Here is an 18,089-nt window from a genome sequence, read left to right as displayed (position 1 = left end):
TTTTCAAAATTATTCCATATTTTTCCACAATAGATTTTTCTACAAACTAGACATGTCACGTTGCAATGCCTTGTGAGCTTTTATACCAGCTATTTTTGAACAGCCAAAGTATAAAAAAAGGTTAACTGCTTCCGATGCTGCATTAACAAATCTTAGTGGGAATGCCCTGGAACCCCCAGGCCCCACTTTGAGAACCACTGCTGGAAACTGACCCAAGTTTGACACAGCAGTATCAAGACAATATGTAGGGTTCATCGTGGAATCTGCACATCAAATTATTAGATATATTTAGTGAAATGTTGGCATTTTAGCCTGAGGGTGGCACTAGAGGATAGGTCATGGGGTCACTTAGTGTCATGGCAATTTTACTTTCTGAGATAACTTGTGTGCACTTATAAATGTTAGACTAAGGTTAAGGGAAAAGTCACCCAAATCAGTAGGGGCCATCCATCAGGGAGCTCAGTGAGTTGCATGGCAATTGTGTGCCAGTGGAAATGGTGGCCTAAACCCAGGGTCATGAAGGTGCACTGTGCACATAAAATCCCATGGCATTTCTGTCAGTAATTCGTTTTTTCATTCACAATCTGAAATTGGGGAGGGAAAGGAATAGAAGGTGATTTTCTTTTCCAATGTCATATTTATTATGTATAAAGCACTTAACCACATGACCAAATCAAATTATTTAGTCATTGTCATAGAATATCATGAAGCTACCTGGAATGGAGCCATTGTTTATATTTGGTAATGCTGAATACAAAAGAGAGAACCTCAAAGCGCAATACAAGTTGTCATCAAGACAAAAAGGCACAGAAGAAGCCAAGAGAGTAAACTCTGTCTGATCCTCGAGTTTCATCCAACATAATGAAAAACAAAACGAAAAAAATAAACAGATTGATACAAAAACAGCCAGTCACCCCCACCACAGCTTTCACCAAATGTATAACCCCAAGAAATGGATGTATTCAAGAATACAGAGAGCACATATCAGGCTTGGTCATTACTATAGCTTGACCTTTACGGCTTCTGTAGATATGTAGCAGTTCATGATACCAGTTTTAAAAATACGAGACATGCATGCACTGCCAGAATAGGTAGAGGGAATGTTTGGGTGCTTTGTTTGAGATGCCACACCTAAACCCCTCCCCTCCCACTTCTGCTTTTGCCAAGTCAAACAGATATACAGTATTAAGGAGTATGGTATTGCGGAATGCTTACTTCTTCATTAACATTTGAGGATATAATTAACTTATCAGTCTGAGTAAAAATATGTAAACAACCTTGCAGCTGGAAATATCCAGACATAAGAAAAGAAAAACAGCATTTCTATACATTATCAAACATCTTTGCATAATTGAGAAGTAACATACCAAGTTGTTTTCTGTAACACAATGCCCCTGTCCTTTTAGGAATGTAACATTTTGGGCTTACCTTAAATAACAAGACAGCATATTATTCTTCAGTACATTACAAGAGGGGGGGGGGGTTACCAAGATGAACATTTTTTTAAATTTGTTTGGAAACAATCAAGGTGATATTTTCATCCTAAAATTGTTACTTCTTGAAAAATATAATTCCTTCAAATAGGGGATTGGGGGTCGGGGGGTGTCTCCTTCATTCAAGCAAATGGCTGGTAGGTGGGTATTTTTTATCAAGTGCCACACAAAACACAGCCAGTCCATTATGCTCGCTTCATTCCTCTGCCCATCAAGCAGGCAAAGATCGTCATCACCAGCTTGGCCTTCACTTCCACAAGGTCTTCTGGGAGCGCGTAGACACGTGCGCCAATCTTTCTCGCCATAGACACAGCATATCTGTGAGGGGCGTTGAGATTAATGCATAGAATAACAATGCATTCACACATTGTGTTAACCGTTTAAGTCTGACACGTCAAACGTTGAAATTAGCCAATCTACGCATGGTCGGTGTGTTGAGCTTGTAGATTTACATTTCCCTATGCAACACCAGTGTGTGATGTGTATATTTCGGAGAATTTTCACGTATAACGGTACGCCCACAGGTTAAAGGAATAATTCACTGGGTGTCTGGGGCTAGGGTTAGGGTGTCATATATAGTTATATATAACGGAGACGTCACCGGATCTCTCCTCCCATCCACTTGCATTGAGTTGCTCACCATTTTGGGTTGGAACAGGGGATGGATTTGGGGAATTTTCTGCCATAAATGAACGTCCCGAGCCGAAAACATGAACGAGTAACATGCGTGTGTGTTCGATATATATATGGAATATGTGCGATATATGGCATATGGAATGTCGGAACGGGTTCTGCCATATATGGAGATCTAAGGGTTTGAGGTCAGATGTAGAGTTGCTGGCCATTATTGATGACATCAGGGTCGCTTAATTGCGACAGCAAGTCGCATTTACTAGGTCATCAGATCTCCATCCCTGATGATGTCACAAGACCTGGGGACCTGGGAATTCTCATGTATGGGGATTTTGAGTGACTCAGGAAATGTACAATTTCATAGTAAATGCGACCTGCAGTCGCAACAACGGACAGAACTATCCCTAGCAGACATGATACAAAGTTATGAAATCACAACATATACATAATATTGATCAGGTAAGCTGTTAATATCTTACTTGGCATTGTCCAGCTTGTCATCATCCGAGAGGCTGCCTGTCTTTACTAGGTCATAGGTGATACTTCCAGGTTGGATGGCATCTATCAGGTCAACCACTGCCAAACTGCTACTGATCTCTTTGTCCTGACGAGCATAGAGGTAGATGTTAATCCACTCCAGTGATAAAATACACACAATCATTATGAATGGGTTTACTGAATAAATACAGTGAGATATCAGATTTGTTAAAACTTCAAGAGAATGTGCCAATTTGTTTTTTATTATTGATACCTCTAATATCTCGAATATATTGCAAGTGAGTTATACAGTAACAACTTAATTGCACCTGGCAGGTGTTCCTCTGGAGTCGCATTCAATGATTAACTATCTCTAGATGTAAAAATAATACCTATGTGACCTCAGTTAAAATTATTTCCACAAAGGCATGAGAAAACCTAATCCAAAGAGCCATATACACCCGACAAACCTTGAAGCTTGAAATCTTCGTAGCTTTCCCAGCCTCAGACAAAGTCTTGTTGACCCATTTTACAATAATGTCATCATTCGCTTTCTGTCCATCTCCCAAATCCTCCAGTACATTCAGTGTATATCTGAAAGAGATAACAAATAAGCACGTTTACAATTTAACAAAAAAGGATTTGCACATCCATTATACGGGTCATATTGTCAGTATCAGCCGAGCACTGAGGAAGTCTATTCCTTTTACAATGCGCTAGGACCAGGGGGGCAGTCAGCCAGGTCTATGGCTAGGACCCCTGGGAGATGGATTGCTCAGGTGGAGACACACCTACAGAACAATCGGCTCCCAGTACTTAACGGGTCACGGCATGTTTTACCAAAACCATGCTACTAATAAGCCAGGCTCGAGTACCAGGGATGAGGTATTGAACCCAGGCCAGGACCTTGTAATTCAAAGGAGAGCGCATCGATCAACAACTGACATGCATTCACCAAAATAATAATAAGCCATGATATATTGTATAGTGCAATAAATGCATAAGTTCCCACTGCCTGTGGGAACTTCCCGTTTTCTTTGTATGATATTGATGTATAAAAGAGTCAAAAAGGACAAACGAACCTTTAAGTCATAAATAATGCTGATAACAGCAAAGCAACTGAAAGGCCTGAGTTGTGCAATTTCAGGTCAAACAATATACACTTCACACGTCACACCTTGTAGGACCACTCGGAATGCTAAATGGAGGCAATTTATTGCAGTGTATTTTGGTCTCCAAGGAAATTATGAATTGCAACATGGGTGGCCAATTAAGTACTCTTTAACCCATTTTGGCCTGACGTATTTTTTTTTAAATGTCTAAAATTCTGACAGTTTTCTGAAAAAGCTATGTTTCTATGTCAGTCGTTCTTCGATTTTTCAAAAATAGCAGACCTTGTAGGTCGTTATAACATAATGTTTAAAACACCAAAAGGGGTTCCCGCCCAGAATGGGTTACGTACTCTTTAACTACTGAGAACAAAACAAATGTGTTTAATCTTATTTCATTTGAAAAGTGATGCATATAAGGCTAAGCATTGCCGTATAAATTACCTTCTCATCAGCTGCCACACCAGAGCAAGAGTAAGGGTGGCATTGCCATCGTTCAGGTCCTGCCCGCCAATGCCAACGAGGGAGAACTTTGCCGTCGTCTTGCCCAACTCTACTGCGTAGTTACAATTCTCCAACTAGGAGCAAAAAAATGAATGAAATCAGGGTTGATTTCTGTTTTAATGTTCTTGAAATGGTGTACAGGGGATTAAGACAATGGTTCACCTTTTTCATGTTGGTTCCAATCTTGGGATATGGCGGCTTGTTAACCTTGTTCGTCCAGTCAACGGGTACTTTAATCTTCTCATACAACTGAAGGATGACCATAGCATCCTGTAGGTCTCTACAAAAGAACATTGGACATGGAACATTTGATAATCATTAAATAAATAAAACATGCAATATGTTACTAAAAAGGGAAATTGTGAGCTAGCTTACCCATACAGATGATTTACATGTGGGTTTACCCCCAGGGAATTCATCCAGTTTCTGAATGTTCTCTCTTCTCGTGACTCACCTAGGGAGAAAATAGAAGAGGACAGGAGAAGTTAAATGGTCATTCAAGAATAAGAGTATGACAATCTGGCATCAAAATCTGTCCACTAAGGAATCAGAATCAAATGTAAAGAGTTCTCAGTAAGACAGTAATTTGTCTATGTCATTGCACCAATCCACATTTCTTTCAAAATCTTTAATGTGATGGTTAGAGCCATTATAATTCGGCATACAGAGTTGAAGTTTATCTATGGGGACATCAATTTCAGAAACTGACATTAAATTAAATTGCTTGTGTCCACCTCAAGGCCTTCGGCAACTTTTTGCTCACCTTCCAGAAGTCCCCAGTCAATGTCCTCATTCTCAGGTTTGGTTAGAGATGGATATTTGTTGAACAGATTGGCCACAAAGGCCAGATTGAGTTTAGGGTTGCCACTGACGACATCCGCTGGAGTGACAAACTGGCGGCAGCCCAGCCTGTCCGCTTGTTGCAACATGGCCTCTGCCCTCTTCAGGTCATCTTTCTCCTGAAACACGCAGAGCATCAGTTCAGGTCAGGGATGGATCGTAACTCACACAGAGGCATTTTCTATAAAGTCTGGTTCAGACTGAGATGTGACGTGACAGAGCTGTTTTCAGCCCCATTTAAACATGTACAGTGCGCTTACGCTGAAGCCTGCCATGCTGATGTCTATGCGTGGCTGGTCCTCCTCCGTGCCTTTAGGAGAGATTTGGTTCAGGAGGTGGAAATATGCCTTGGAGTCCTGAAACAGACAGATGAATAGATGAACACCGTTTGCAACAAAACCTCCCCAAAATATATATTTTTCACAGCTTTGAAATTTGTTTGGACGCTTAGTGCACTAGCAGCAAAGTTGAGGTTCTCAACTTTGAAGCCACACTTTTTGCTGCCGAGTGGCCAGACACTGGAAAAGTGCAGCGACACTCGTCTCCATAGACTTTACATTTAAAGTCGATGCTCATCGTGTCAGTGTCAAGATTTTTCACAAACAGAAGAAAAGTTGCCATACTTCCTACCCAACTAGATTCTAGAATAGAACATTGTGTAACATGTGTAAAACATTACAGGATTTCTATTCCAGCAAACAATCCTTACTGAGTATCTTGTTGTCGCTAGAGATATAATTATGATTGTCACAGCAACTACAATTGGTGGTTTCAATGTTACTGTAGGTTTATATCAGCTTTAGGATAGGAACTCTGATCTCTTGGGGTGTTACTGTTACTAATTCAACCAACACCTGCTTCAGTCACCCAGCTGAATTGTGAGCATTACAGGCATAACACTGCTGTGTTTTTTGTGTCAATAGGGACAAACCATCAGTTACAGAGGTAGTAGAAGAGAAAAAGCAGAAATGTAAGGTAAGCAGGCTCACCTTTATATCAGAGCTGAAGTTGTTAATCTTCTGCCAGCCAGCATTCTCCAGGTGGAAGTTGGCCCAACGCAACAGAAGTTCTTCGGGCGACAGCTTCATCAGATCTTCCAAGGTCTCTCCATCTCTTAGCAAGGCTGCCAATGCTGAGGGTGTGATGTAAGGAGGTATTACTACTGGTTACACAGCCAAACCATTTCAACTGACCTGCCTGTACCTTCGGGGTCGGCTCATAATTCCGACCTCCCATTATTCAGATGGAAACATGGGCCGTGTGAATAATTAAATGGCACCGTTACCGTACCTTCATTCCTGCTGAGCTCGATGTCAGCAAACAGGCCAATCTTAATGATCTGCCACAGAAGACCCAGCACCAAATGAGGCTTCCCCTCCCGCAAGTCTAGAGCTCCAATGTTCACAACATGGCAGCCAATGGCAGAAGCAGAGTTCAGCGCCAGGTTCAGATTTTCCTGTAAGATAAAAACCATTAGCTGGAGGAAGTTTCAATGAAAGGGAGAAAAAAAACCACACTCGTGTCCCATGATTTCCTTTGTACTGACCTGTACTGTAAACGGTGTCAGCTTCTTCTTATTTATGGTTCGCTCGTCGATCGTGTCTGGCACCGACAGGTTGATCATTTTGCTATACAACCACAGAAAGGTAAACAAAAAAGGTTTATGACTATGAGCCATCTAAGCATAATATGATGCTGGTATTTGCCATTTATACAGCTCCTATCAGTAGGGTGCCTAGGCAACAAAGTCATGATTTGGGCATTGAAGCACACAATAAATCTCACCAGAGTACTATACCATCTCCCACGGCCGTGAACAGAGAGTCCGTGTTGGGGTCCATTGGCAGAACATGTTTGCAGTCATTATCATTTTCCAGAGCCGTGTTGATCCAGTTGACGAATGCAAAGCGCTCCTCCTCTGCAAGGATGCAATATTAAGACATCATTTAGCCAACAAAAAAAAGCAAAGCAAGCCATTTTTATATATATATTGCCTCTTGGGAAGGCAATTAAGGTAGGCAACGCTGTCCATTGTGATGTCTCAAAGCAATTACATTGAGAAAGACATTTTCATTAACCATGACATGACAATGGCCATTTTGGTCTTACGTCACGACATGTGTATGATATGGGCAAAATGGCCAATGGGAGAATATGGTCAGTTGTCTCTAGTATACTATGCAATACATGGTGTTGTTTTTCAGGAAAACATTAAGCCCGATTTACTTAGATGTGCGCAGGTGTTGCACATTGAAAATCGACACACTGTGATCTAGAATGGCTATTTTCAGAGTATGGTAAGCTGCACACAAGTATGACTGAAGGTCATTACACACTGGCGAATTAGCGACGCGATGCGAATAAGCGATCTGAAAATGCGAAATAGTGCATGTTGCAGTTCGCCTGCGAATCTCTGCAAAATACGACACCAGAGCGAACAAATAAAAGCGAAAACGGTCGCATTTTCGCACATTCGCCACTGATGTGGAAGCTTGCATGGACTTCAATTGTTTTTTTTTTAATGCGAATTATTCGCACGAATATATCGCGTCGCCAATTCGCCAGTGTGTAATGACCTTGAGGCTTTAGTGTCGTGTCTTACCAGAGAAGGAGTGTTGTGTGAGGCTTTAGTGTCGTGTCTTACCAGAGAAGGAGTGTTGCGTGCCTTCACTAGATTGCACAGATGTTCCTCCTATGGCAAGGATGCCTTCTTTTCTGTTGATGGCCTTTCGGAAGCTTTTAGCAATATCACTGCTTTTCAGTTCTTGGAATATCTGTAAAATAAAATAAAATAAAATAATAATGCTAAACTGTATTCCACGACAATAAAGTCAAGAGTTCAATCTAAATGGAATATTCCTGTTGATAATGTTATTCCGTAAGGCACCTTCCAACCCAAGTGATAAGACAAGCAACCAAAGGTAACTAGAAATACTGGACTATGATTTGATTTATTCAATTGCTAGCAACCGTCATACATTGAAGGTTGAAAGACAATTGACTTATTTCCATACACAAAATCGAAAAACATAGCCATACATAAATAAAAACAGTACAAAAGTTTTAAAAGGGCACCTAAAACTATTTACAAGTACTAGCAAATAAAATGCCTTCGATTCTTTATTCAAACAAGACACGACAATGGGAAGGCAGGTTATTGAAACCAATATTTACAACCAAATTAATCTTGCTCATGTAGGTTAATCAATGAATCGAGAAGCATTCTCGATTCATTGATTATATCTGTTTTTTACAATTTCTTATATCAAGGAATCCACCCAAAAATGTAAAATACATTTTGTATAATTGATTGAATCGATTATATTTTTATTGAGACTGATACTCGAGTACTGCGTATTGAGTACCAGCCCTAGAGGCCTTATTGTATTATTCAGGCCACAATGAGCTACTCAGCCTGGAATTTAGTGACTTTTTTAAATGATATACATGCACCACAAAACAAACACAAGGCCACAGAGTCTACGCTTACGTTACTGTAGTTGTACACTCGAGGAAGAGGAAGTAACCACAACATACAATGATGGCTCTGCACTGCAGTCGCAGACAAATGTTTCTTTCAAATGTATAAAAGTGCCTACAGTTGTAGCCCAGATTGACGTTTATAGATACTGACTAATTAACCGAAGAGACACACTGTGTTCATTATAAAAACAACTTATTTTAGCAACTTAGCCAACCAAACAATAAATAATGCAAATGCATTTGTTTTTTCCCTTAAAGTGGTCATACCCTACATAACTGTGGTTTAAACTAAATAAGAAAAAATGTTGAAAACTCCTCACATCCCTAAAAATAGTAAGATTACAAATGAGCCCACCACACCTCTCCTTCCTCTAGCGGCTAGCCACTCTCCAGATGTAAGTAGGCACATTCAGGGATAATAGTGCAGAGGAAATTCTTATATTGGTCTTATATTGCATTACTTTTTTTATTTATATATTTTTTTATTTATAAGAACAAATAGCTATACAGTCTCTTATCCTCTATTGATTATACTAGTAGTGGAAACAACCAGCATGTCCCATTTAAGAATGTCGACAGTGGGACAATTTTGTCCTACATTGTGTTTGTTGTGTGTAGATTTAGTATTGCGCTACTTAGTTTGCATCTTACAAAGTGAAAACTTGTACAGCCTCATCAGTCAAAACTAATGTGCAAAGACAACATGCCAAAGTGACAGTGCAGTGGGATTGTAAGCTGAACAAACAAATGCATGTTGTTGACATGGGGAGGTACCTCCGTGACAAACATAATGAAAATTGTCAATGTTTACCACTGCTTGACACTGGGTTAGTACTTTGAGGCCATTGATTGGCCCTAATCAAATACACCCAAGATGGTTCTAGCCTTAAAATCTGATACATTTGATATTTTTGAGGGGCGCTAGCCCCTCCTATAAATACAGGTTTAATGTTTGTTTTTAGTTCAATGTTTGTTTTAAAAACACCATTGACAATGAAGGGAAAATGTATGTCATCTTGTCCCCAACACAAACATTAAATGCCATTAACAATAAAGAGAATTTAATGTTTGTTTTGGAAACACGGTCCCAATGGCTAATATCATATATTATTTGTTTTGTACATATCTAACTTAGCCGTTTTTCAGACGTGGGTGTTTGTTAAAAAAAAAAAAAAATCCCAAATTACTTCTGCAGTAACCGTCTCTTTCCCCCTCCACCGATCATTCCATTACCGTGAGACATGGAAGTTATGAAAAGTAAAAAAGAAAAGAAAACTGCTGTGGTCCTCTTTGGTGACTCAGCAGGCAATGGCTCATGTCATGATATAGACTGTAAAGTATTTGAACATTTTAGGGAAAGAAAAACAAGTAACTGGACATTTTTAATCCCACTACGGAACAACACTATACGCCTCATGTCCAAATTATTGCCCTCTCATCACTGGCGAAACAAAATACTGGAACTCACACCACTCTGCTGACCTCATTTCCTCATTCCCCATGTGTGCGCATGTGGAGAGGGGTGGTGGGGGTTCCATGCTATTGTGCACAGAGTGAATGCTCAGTGGCTAAAAAAGGTGCTTTCCACACAGTGGTCTCACTCAGCAGTAGCCAGTGGTTCCTTTGCCAGACAAGGAACCAGACACCAACCGCCGACAAGGCATTTCTGACCAAGGTGAAAAACTAGTCAAACCAGATTTGCACGCAACAAGTTTAACGGAATACCAACAGAAGGAGTAGTGAATAACTTAACATACCGATACAAACTCGTCAAAGCTGATCTTGTTATCTTTGTTGCGATCCAGTTTCTGGATGATGTCCCTGACCCGGTAGCCGGGCAGGGGGACGTTGGCAGCTTTGAAGAGCTCATGGAGTTCATCGTCACAGATATATCCATTGCTGTCCAGATCTACGAGAAGCCAGAATATAATGGTAGAATAGAGTCAAAGAAGGTACTACAGAGGCTATATAAAACACATGTTGATGACCAATGTTACCATTGCAGACAAATAGAAATAGAAACATCCTACAAAGTCATAGTAAAATGATATGCCTTCCAGATCTATGTGAGAAGCCAGAAAATAATGGTACAATATAGTCAAACAAGATACTACAGGGCAGGCTATATAAAACAAATGTTAATTACCAATGTTAGACAATAGAAACATCTTACAAAGTGATAGCATGTAATGTATTGTCATCCTTTTGTTCTTGCTTAATGTAAATCGCTCTGGATTAAGAGCGTCTGCTAAATGCCTAAATTGTAAATTGATAGTAAAATGATATGCCCCCCCCCCATCTATCTAATAATACCAGAAAAGAACAAACTCACCAACTTTCCCAAAAGCTTCTCTCAATTCTTCCAATTCCATCTCGTCTTTTGCGATCTTTCCTGCCATTTTCCTGTGATTGACCTGAAGTGGTCAGTCAGTCAGAGAGAGAGGTAGGTTCCTCTAAAGAGAAAGAGAGCACAATGTCAGAAGGACACAGAGTCAACTATTTAGGCCCAACAGGCTAGGGGAGATAAGGACTCTTGTCCTTGTGGGCTGGATGCACCAGTTTCTGAAACATTAGCATTACTACTGGGAGGGGGGTGGGGTGGTGGGTGGGGGTGGCGGCTTACCTTGTAAACCCTAACAACTTTCATCATTATAGAAGTAGTATAAATGGCGATCACAAATCTTCCAGAACACTCAAATGCATAAATAGGAAAACAAGGAATCAGACAGCTGGGGAATCAGTTCAGTTTCAAGCCAAATTAACCACCTTGCTACTGCACGGCTCTCAGACCAAAGAGATCTGAACATCACATAAGAAGAGAAATCAATTTAAATTAAGCTCCTCCGATCATGTTCTGGTCTAGATTTAGTGGAACAGGAATGCAGCGGGCCTGTGCAGACTCAGGGGTGTGCTGCTTTCTCATTCAGGTTACTCTTTATGCTAAACTGGAACGATAGCATTCCTCTATGATAAAAGTGACACACAACAGGAAAGAATCTGACTGACTGCATAGATTCTCAGCAAAAAAGAATACAGTGCTACTCTTACTTTGAAGTCTGTATGTTATAAGCCAACCTTTCATAACAATGTTTTGTCTGAGCTATCGCATTCATAGACATTAATTATCAAATTATCATTTAAAAAAAAATCACCTGTGTGAAGTGAAGGGCACTCTTTTCATCACACATATTACATCATCTCACTCCAGCCACATCACAATTTGCGTCTTCAATGTTTGTGTTTACGCAATGTTTGCGTTTACACAAATACTCAAAACTGGCCATTCATTGTCAATGGCATTTAATGTTTGTGTTAGGACAAACTTTGTGTTTACACACACTAAAAGCTGGACATAGGAGGGGCTGCTCCTAGAAGCCTCCTAGAAGCCTGCTGAAATAATAACTTCCTGACTGATACATTTATCCATATCATTTGTCAAAGTGGAAAATCAGTAGTGGATGCTCAGAAACATATATACACAATGAGGCAAGACAAGAAATCAGACTTCAAAGTATGAGTAAGCAGTCAAAGCTTACATGACCCGTCAATGTCAAATTGTCAATGCAATGAAAACCCGTCTGGCTCAAAGAACAACAGAGATTCACAGTTTTTGAGGGGCGCTATTCAGCTATAGTGTAGGATTTTTATCCTAACACAAACATTAAATGCCATCGACAATGATTGGATAATTTACGTCATAATGTGCAAATTGGTATTTTTGTCCTACAGTGCCTACACAAACATTAAATTCCTATTGGCAATGAATGGAGAATTTACGTCATATGTAGACGAACAAATCGGCTATTTTTGTCCCACACAAATTCCCATTTGTGTGATTTTTATATCTGCCAACAGCTACAGCTCTGGCCAAATAGTAAACAGACATGTCACATCACATGAGGGCCTGTTGATCGATTAGGTCAGATAAAGAGCCGGGAGACAGTGCCCATTGTCCCACAACAGTGCTAGACGCATCTAAGCAAACTAAGTTCATCCCAATCCCATGTCTTCAAGTCAAATCGAAGTGCAGATCTCACAATCATTCCAAAATTATAGGTAAAAGAAAGAGAGCTCTAAAGTCAGATTATATAATATAGCATATATTATATAGCATAGTGAGTTATATTAAATGTTTACTTCTCAGAATTCTTTGATAAATTTGAGTAAGTTGGCCATTTCTGACCAAAGGCAGCATCTATGGAACACATTCAATCAGAAAAACTATGGATAAGGAAAACTGACTAATTACTATTAATAAACTGGATAATGGATAGAGGATATGATGGTTCAGCATACAATAATAATACAAAAGGCTATGAAAGCATTACTGATGAAAACAAAACACTTTACCTCACAATTACTCAAGGGAGTTTCCCCAACTCCCATAATAACATCATTACTTTAGTTTAGACTGACACAGCTATGTGCAATAAAGAGTACAGTGTATGTAATCACATAGGTGATAATGATAATCTACAGTCTAAAACATATTTTCCCACACTTCACTCAAAATAAAAGAAAAGCGCTAAAATATTTTGAAAACAACTGCAAAATGTTGCTAATTAAGTACAAACCCCTAGCAAAAAAGTTTGGAAAGTGACGTGTGCCAGCCACTAGGCCTATATTTAGCTCGATTTCTCCAGAAGGATGTGAAATGAGACTGCAGATGTCGGCCAGGCTACAATAAAGGACTACAAACATTACCTCATTTACCAACTCTTGTCACACCCTTGGCGGAGAGGGGGAGAACGGAGGAGTGGGGGGAAAGGGGAGTTAAGTACATGGAGCACAGGGCACAGATGGCAATAGACAAATGTTATGGGGTATCATTGGTGGCACAGAAGAATAGAGGGCTTGTGTCGCATTCATAAACTGTGGCAGTAAATCTCCAGAGACCTTAGAAACCAAGTCCTGAACGTTAAGACTCCAAAGACAGTTGCTGTCACCGACAGCTGAATGAGGCTTGCTCATGGAACAGAAACATTATTGCACACTGCAGTGCTCATGCAAAAGGCACTGTAAGCTATTGGTGGCAAATTCAGATATCATAAGAAGTAGCCATGTGCCGTGAGGCATGACAGTGATAGCTCTAAGCTCTTATAATTCAAATATTTGCTTAGATTTCAAATACAGAAGTAAAAAGCCAAAGCTCTGTTGTAACAAAAAAACAGACGATGCTATGCCGTTATACTTCCTTGCTTCCTAGCGTCCATCCTCCTATAAGAAAGTACCAGCTTTAATGACTACGCCAAAACAACACATCAACACCATTTACAGTTATTTAAATTTTTGGAGGGGTGTTCCCATGATGGCAGAGTAAAATTTGAAGAGCCAACAGACCCCGCCCTGCCTATGCTTCATCCACAGAGTAACATGGGAAATATATAAGGTAACACAAATAGACTGGGCACTCTTCCCAAGTGTGGTCAAGTTCATGTGCACACACCCAACATAGTCTGCAAGAACATGGACATTTTCAGCCCTGTCAGAATCACCCGCAGATAGCTTCAAAGCCTACACACTCCATAACACAAGCCTTTCATTTCCCTTTAACTCCAAGTGAACAGGAACTACAAACCACACCGACAGGTAAGGCAGTGCTAAGGCAGCAACTATTTCAGTTTGCACTACCGGTACTCTGAATTATGTCATTCACCACCCAAAGAATAGGGCGTGTTTTAGGCATATATGGAAAGGAGGAAAAACATCCAAAACAAGGCTACATGCCATGGACACTTGGTCATGTGCCTTGTGGTGAATATTCAAATCAAACACTGAGGTGGAACCCTCACCATCACTAGCAAATCTTTAGTACATTCATGAAAATTTGCTTTTTAACATAAGATAAAACCTTTATTGATCCCCGGAGGCAATGGTGTTACCAGTTTTGCATGCAATGGAGCATGTAACAGTCGCCTGCATTGGGTGACTGGGGTGTAAACAAAGGAATTTGTTTTATATCCATCAGAGGAATGTCATCAGGCTGGTTACCGAATTCCTAATGAAGCAGATTAGGTTGTTTCAACTTCAAATAATCCAAATCCACAAAATGAGTTTCCATTGCTACACCTAAAAAAAATATCTATACCGGTAGGTAGGTAGTAGGTACTGTCAGTGACCTACTAGGCTTTGATGCTGTAAATGCTGCACATGTGCACAGGAAGTCCACAATATAGCTCCATAATAAAACACATTTCAAATAAGTTAATGTTTTGCAAACAGCAAACAGCAGAAATAAAATGGAACAACAATTAAAAATAGAAAATTATTGAAAGGCCTGCACAGCTGCTTGTGGAGCCATCCGGATTGAGTAACACATTTCAACATGTGGATTAAATACTGACAGAATGGAGTGGGGCAACCTGTCCATAGGTAAATTGCACTTGGGTGTAAACCAATGTTATGCAAGATCCTTTTTTCCGACAGTCTAGAATAGATTCTTTCCAGAGAGATTTTGTTTTTTCCTGCATGCATTTAGAACATACAGACATTCTTACAATGAGAGGGCAGGGCATAACTTCCAAACTTAGATTGCACACAACAACTGGACAAACCATAAACACACAAGCAATTAATGATGTCAATGTTGGTGTTGGCCATATGGCAACACATGGCCAATACAACTGTTGTAGATGGGACAAATGACAATTTCCTTGGCTTCAATAGAATGCACCATACATATACACATACAGCCCTACTGATACCAAGAGCTGGTCCAAGTCCAATATATTTCCCTAGAGAGGATCTACAAAACAAAAGGGGGGAAGCAAGAGTCTATATAATAGAACAATGTTATCAGGAACCAATAGTGGTAAGTGATGCATTAGGAGAGAGGATGGGTGACTGACTGTCTAGTTGAGAATTGTATTGGATCCCTGACCAACAAAAAAGGAGAGAGAGAGAGAGAGAGAGAGAGAGAGAGAGATATCTCTTCTAGTACACAGTATACACAGGCTTTGATTTACTAATTCACAGGACAAGAAGTGAAACATTAAGCACCTGACTATAGAGCATGTGTAATGCATTAGATATGCTACTGTCTGTGTGTGTACACTGTACACTGTGTTTTGTGGCTGGCATTCAAACGGGCTACAAACAGGTGCCTTTAGCTTCCTTTCAACACATGCATTATTTTTGCCCCCCCATTGTTGGTCTCTGCAAATAACCACCCCCTCCTCCATGCACTTGCTTTCAAATTCATCAATGTTAGAACAATATAGACCTCAAAGGATTACTCACTTGAACCATATGACCCAAAGCCAAAATATGTACTAAGGCAACAGTACACTATAAAAGAATGAGTCAGAATGAGATTCTAATTTAAATAACTGACGATATTAAAGTAATGCCTTATTGTCGTTTGGGAAACTACTTCACTTTAGTTTACATTGCATCGCAGACTAGTAGTTGGCATCAGTGGCAGTGTCCATGTCGCTGTTGTACAAGTTGCCACTACATCAGTCTGTCTGGACATGAATGTTTAAAAGAAATGCAGGCTCCATCTGTAGTACGGCTTAACAAGCCAGTCTAGTAAAGAAACGTAGTTCTTGAAATTCTCGCTTTTAGTGGGTGGGTCACAAATACTTTACATTTCTGCGTTTTAAAAGTGTGGATTTTACTTGGATATATGCTGCTACATTTAGTATTCATTGTAATTGCAATGATACAAACTTCCATAGGATGTCTTAACCTGGGTTAACTCCAGGCAAAAGTTGGCTGGCCGCCTGGCCCCACAGAGGAGTGGAAATAATTTATTACAATACATAGACGATGTGGTAGCGTCGCGAACAGAGATGAATAGGCTACACACAGTGAAAGTGCTAGCTGGGCTAGCAACGGACATGCAGGAAACTATTCCCGTGTAACAGCAGTTTATCACTAAAACAAACAAATGCAGCCATGGCCGACAAGTCGGATCACACCACATATTATAACAAGACAATTTTCTCAAAAAAGAAGAAGAGTATAGCACACATCAAGGCGCCACTTCATACTCACTTTCTGTGTGCGCCTTAAATTCCAGACAACGTCCAGACTCCAGTTGGACCGGAGACGTACTCCCTCATCCACGTAGGAGCAAAAAAAAAGTAGAAAGAGAGACTGGAATGTTGTTCACCCCGCCCAGGCACTGACGTGACATTTAGGTTGGGATATTACGTTTGTCAAAAAATTCAATGAAGACATCTGACTCTCAACACATCCTAAAACATTGCACATCAATGCACAGAGAACCTAATTGGTAGGTAGCCTGCCCTCCTACTACATACATTCCACCCATGCTTGGGTAGTCAGTAAAGCAATATAGCCTACCAATTAAAAGTGTGTTGTGTATCAACCCAAACCAAATACTTGAGTTAACTTTTCATCTATCAATATTGAACTTGGCAAGGTTAGTAGGCCTATTAACAGGGAAACATCTGTGCAGGAATTCTTGATTTTGACCTTGATTGTGCCTTGACCTTATTATTATTATCCTTATTCTGATCATTACATTTTCATGAAATCCATTCTCGATTTTGATGACCCAAAAGTCATGACCTAAGTCATATCGGGGACAGCTCCTGTTCATTTCAACAGTTTAAATCTGTTCTTTTGCTAATAAACAAACAAACAAACAAACAGATACTGATTGATTGAATGATTGATTGATTGAATAATTTATTAACAGTTTAACAGAGAATTACAGTACATTTCAACTCAATACATAAAGTTAACTGTGGACGACACCATAAAAGCATTACACTTGTTATCGGGTCCACCTAGCCCCTTTCGGGACCCTACATAAAGCTTTTCTGAGATTTTGATGAGTTTTATGTTGGGTCCCTGGTCATAACTATATTTTCGTATGGGAATTCCGGAACGCGGAAGTAAAAATGCTCTCTAAGATTGAATCTGCGCCGTGTGACGGTCTTTTTTTGCTTGAGTTATTCTGAATTCGGGAACTTTAAGTACCTATACATCCCGCTGCGAATATCTCCTGTGGCGCGGAAGCCGTTAAGTATTTTTAATCTTTGTTTGACCGATTTGGTCGCTTTATTTCTTCTTGTTTGTTTACCGTTTATTGTACCGCCTCCCAGTGTGCGGTTGGCTTGTGCGGCTACGTCCCTGCCTCTGATCTGCTCTGTCATAGCTATAGCGCCACTAGCTAGCCAGATAGGCGGTACAATGAGCCGTCAATAAACAAGGAAGGAAGAGAAGAATCAAAGCGACCAAATCGGTCAAATACTTAACGGCTTCCGCGCCACAGGAGATATTCGCAGCGGCATGTATGGGTACTTATACTAAACATATTCAGAAACGCTCACACGAAAAAAATTCGTCAAAGAGCGCAGACAGGCGCTAAACATGTTGTTTATGTTTAAGAATGGCTGCGTACCAGGTGGCATGGTAGTGGTGCAACAGGACCCAATGCACTGGGTCGAACAAATGTCAGAAACTTCAGTAGCATTGGGTTCTGCTTGGAGGGCTAGGGTCCACCATGTTCAATTCATCATAACATTTAGAGGCATACAAATAGGCTACTACTTCGTACTGATAGGACCAATTACAA

General features: G+C 40.2%; 1 protein-coding gene across 2 annotated transcripts; it reads right to left on the bottom strand.

The window, feature by feature from the left end:
* Window positions 1–617: 617 nt before the first annotated feature.
* Window positions 618–16,653, bottom strand: pls3 (plastin 3 (T isoform)). 2 transcript variants are annotated; one of them, XM_083782968.1, is made up of 16 exons: window positions 16,534–16,653; window positions 10,872–10,990; window positions 10,297–10,448; window positions 7,701–7,830; window positions 6,842–6,974; window positions 6,603–6,684; window positions 6,347–6,512; window positions 6,046–6,188; window positions 5,317–5,412; window positions 4,980–5,175; window positions 4,592–4,670; window positions 4,379–4,496; window positions 4,157–4,290; window positions 3,074–3,197; window positions 2,606–2,730; window positions 618–1,811 (listed from the first exon to the last, which is right to left on the bottom strand). In XM_083782968.1, exons 2-16 carry the CDS (start codon window positions 10,936–10,938, stop codon window positions 1,679–1,681), a joined length of 1,878 nt encoding a protein of 625 aa, XP_083639094.1. In that variant the 5' UTR covers window positions 10,939–10,990; window positions 16,534–16,653; the 3' UTR covers window positions 618–1,678. The 2 variants fall into 2 exon arrangements, with proteins under 2 accessions (XP_083639094.1, XP_083639095.1); XM_083782969.1 differs by having other exon boundaries at window positions 10,872–10,992; window positions 16,538–16,597.
* Between the last annotated feature and the right edge of the window lie 1,436 nt (window positions 16,654–18,089).

The sequence above is a fragment of the Protomyctophum parallelum genome (assembly GCF_964188405.1).
Source record: "Protomyctophum parallelum genome assembly, chromosome: 1".
Lineage (NCBI taxonomy): Eukaryota > Metazoa > Chordata > Actinopteri > Myctophiformes > Myctophidae > Protomyctophum > Protomyctophum parallelum.
This window is presented reverse-complemented; position numbering and strand designations above follow the sequence as displayed.

Bases quoted from the DNA above. Each gene is read 5' to 3' on its own strand.
- pls3 (XM_083782968.1), bottom strand. From the start codon at position 10,938: ATGGCAGGAAAGATCGCAAAAGACGAGATGGAATTGGAAGAATTGAGA. The intron at 5,176-5,316 runs GTAAGCGCACTG...TGCGTGTTTCAG, and splicing joins TCAGCATGGCAGGCTTCAGC to GAGAAAGATGACCTGAAGAG. The intron at 1,812-2,605 runs GTAAGATATTAA...CGCCCCTCACAG, and splicing joins GACAAGCTGGACAATGCCAA to ATATGCTGTGTCTATGGCGA.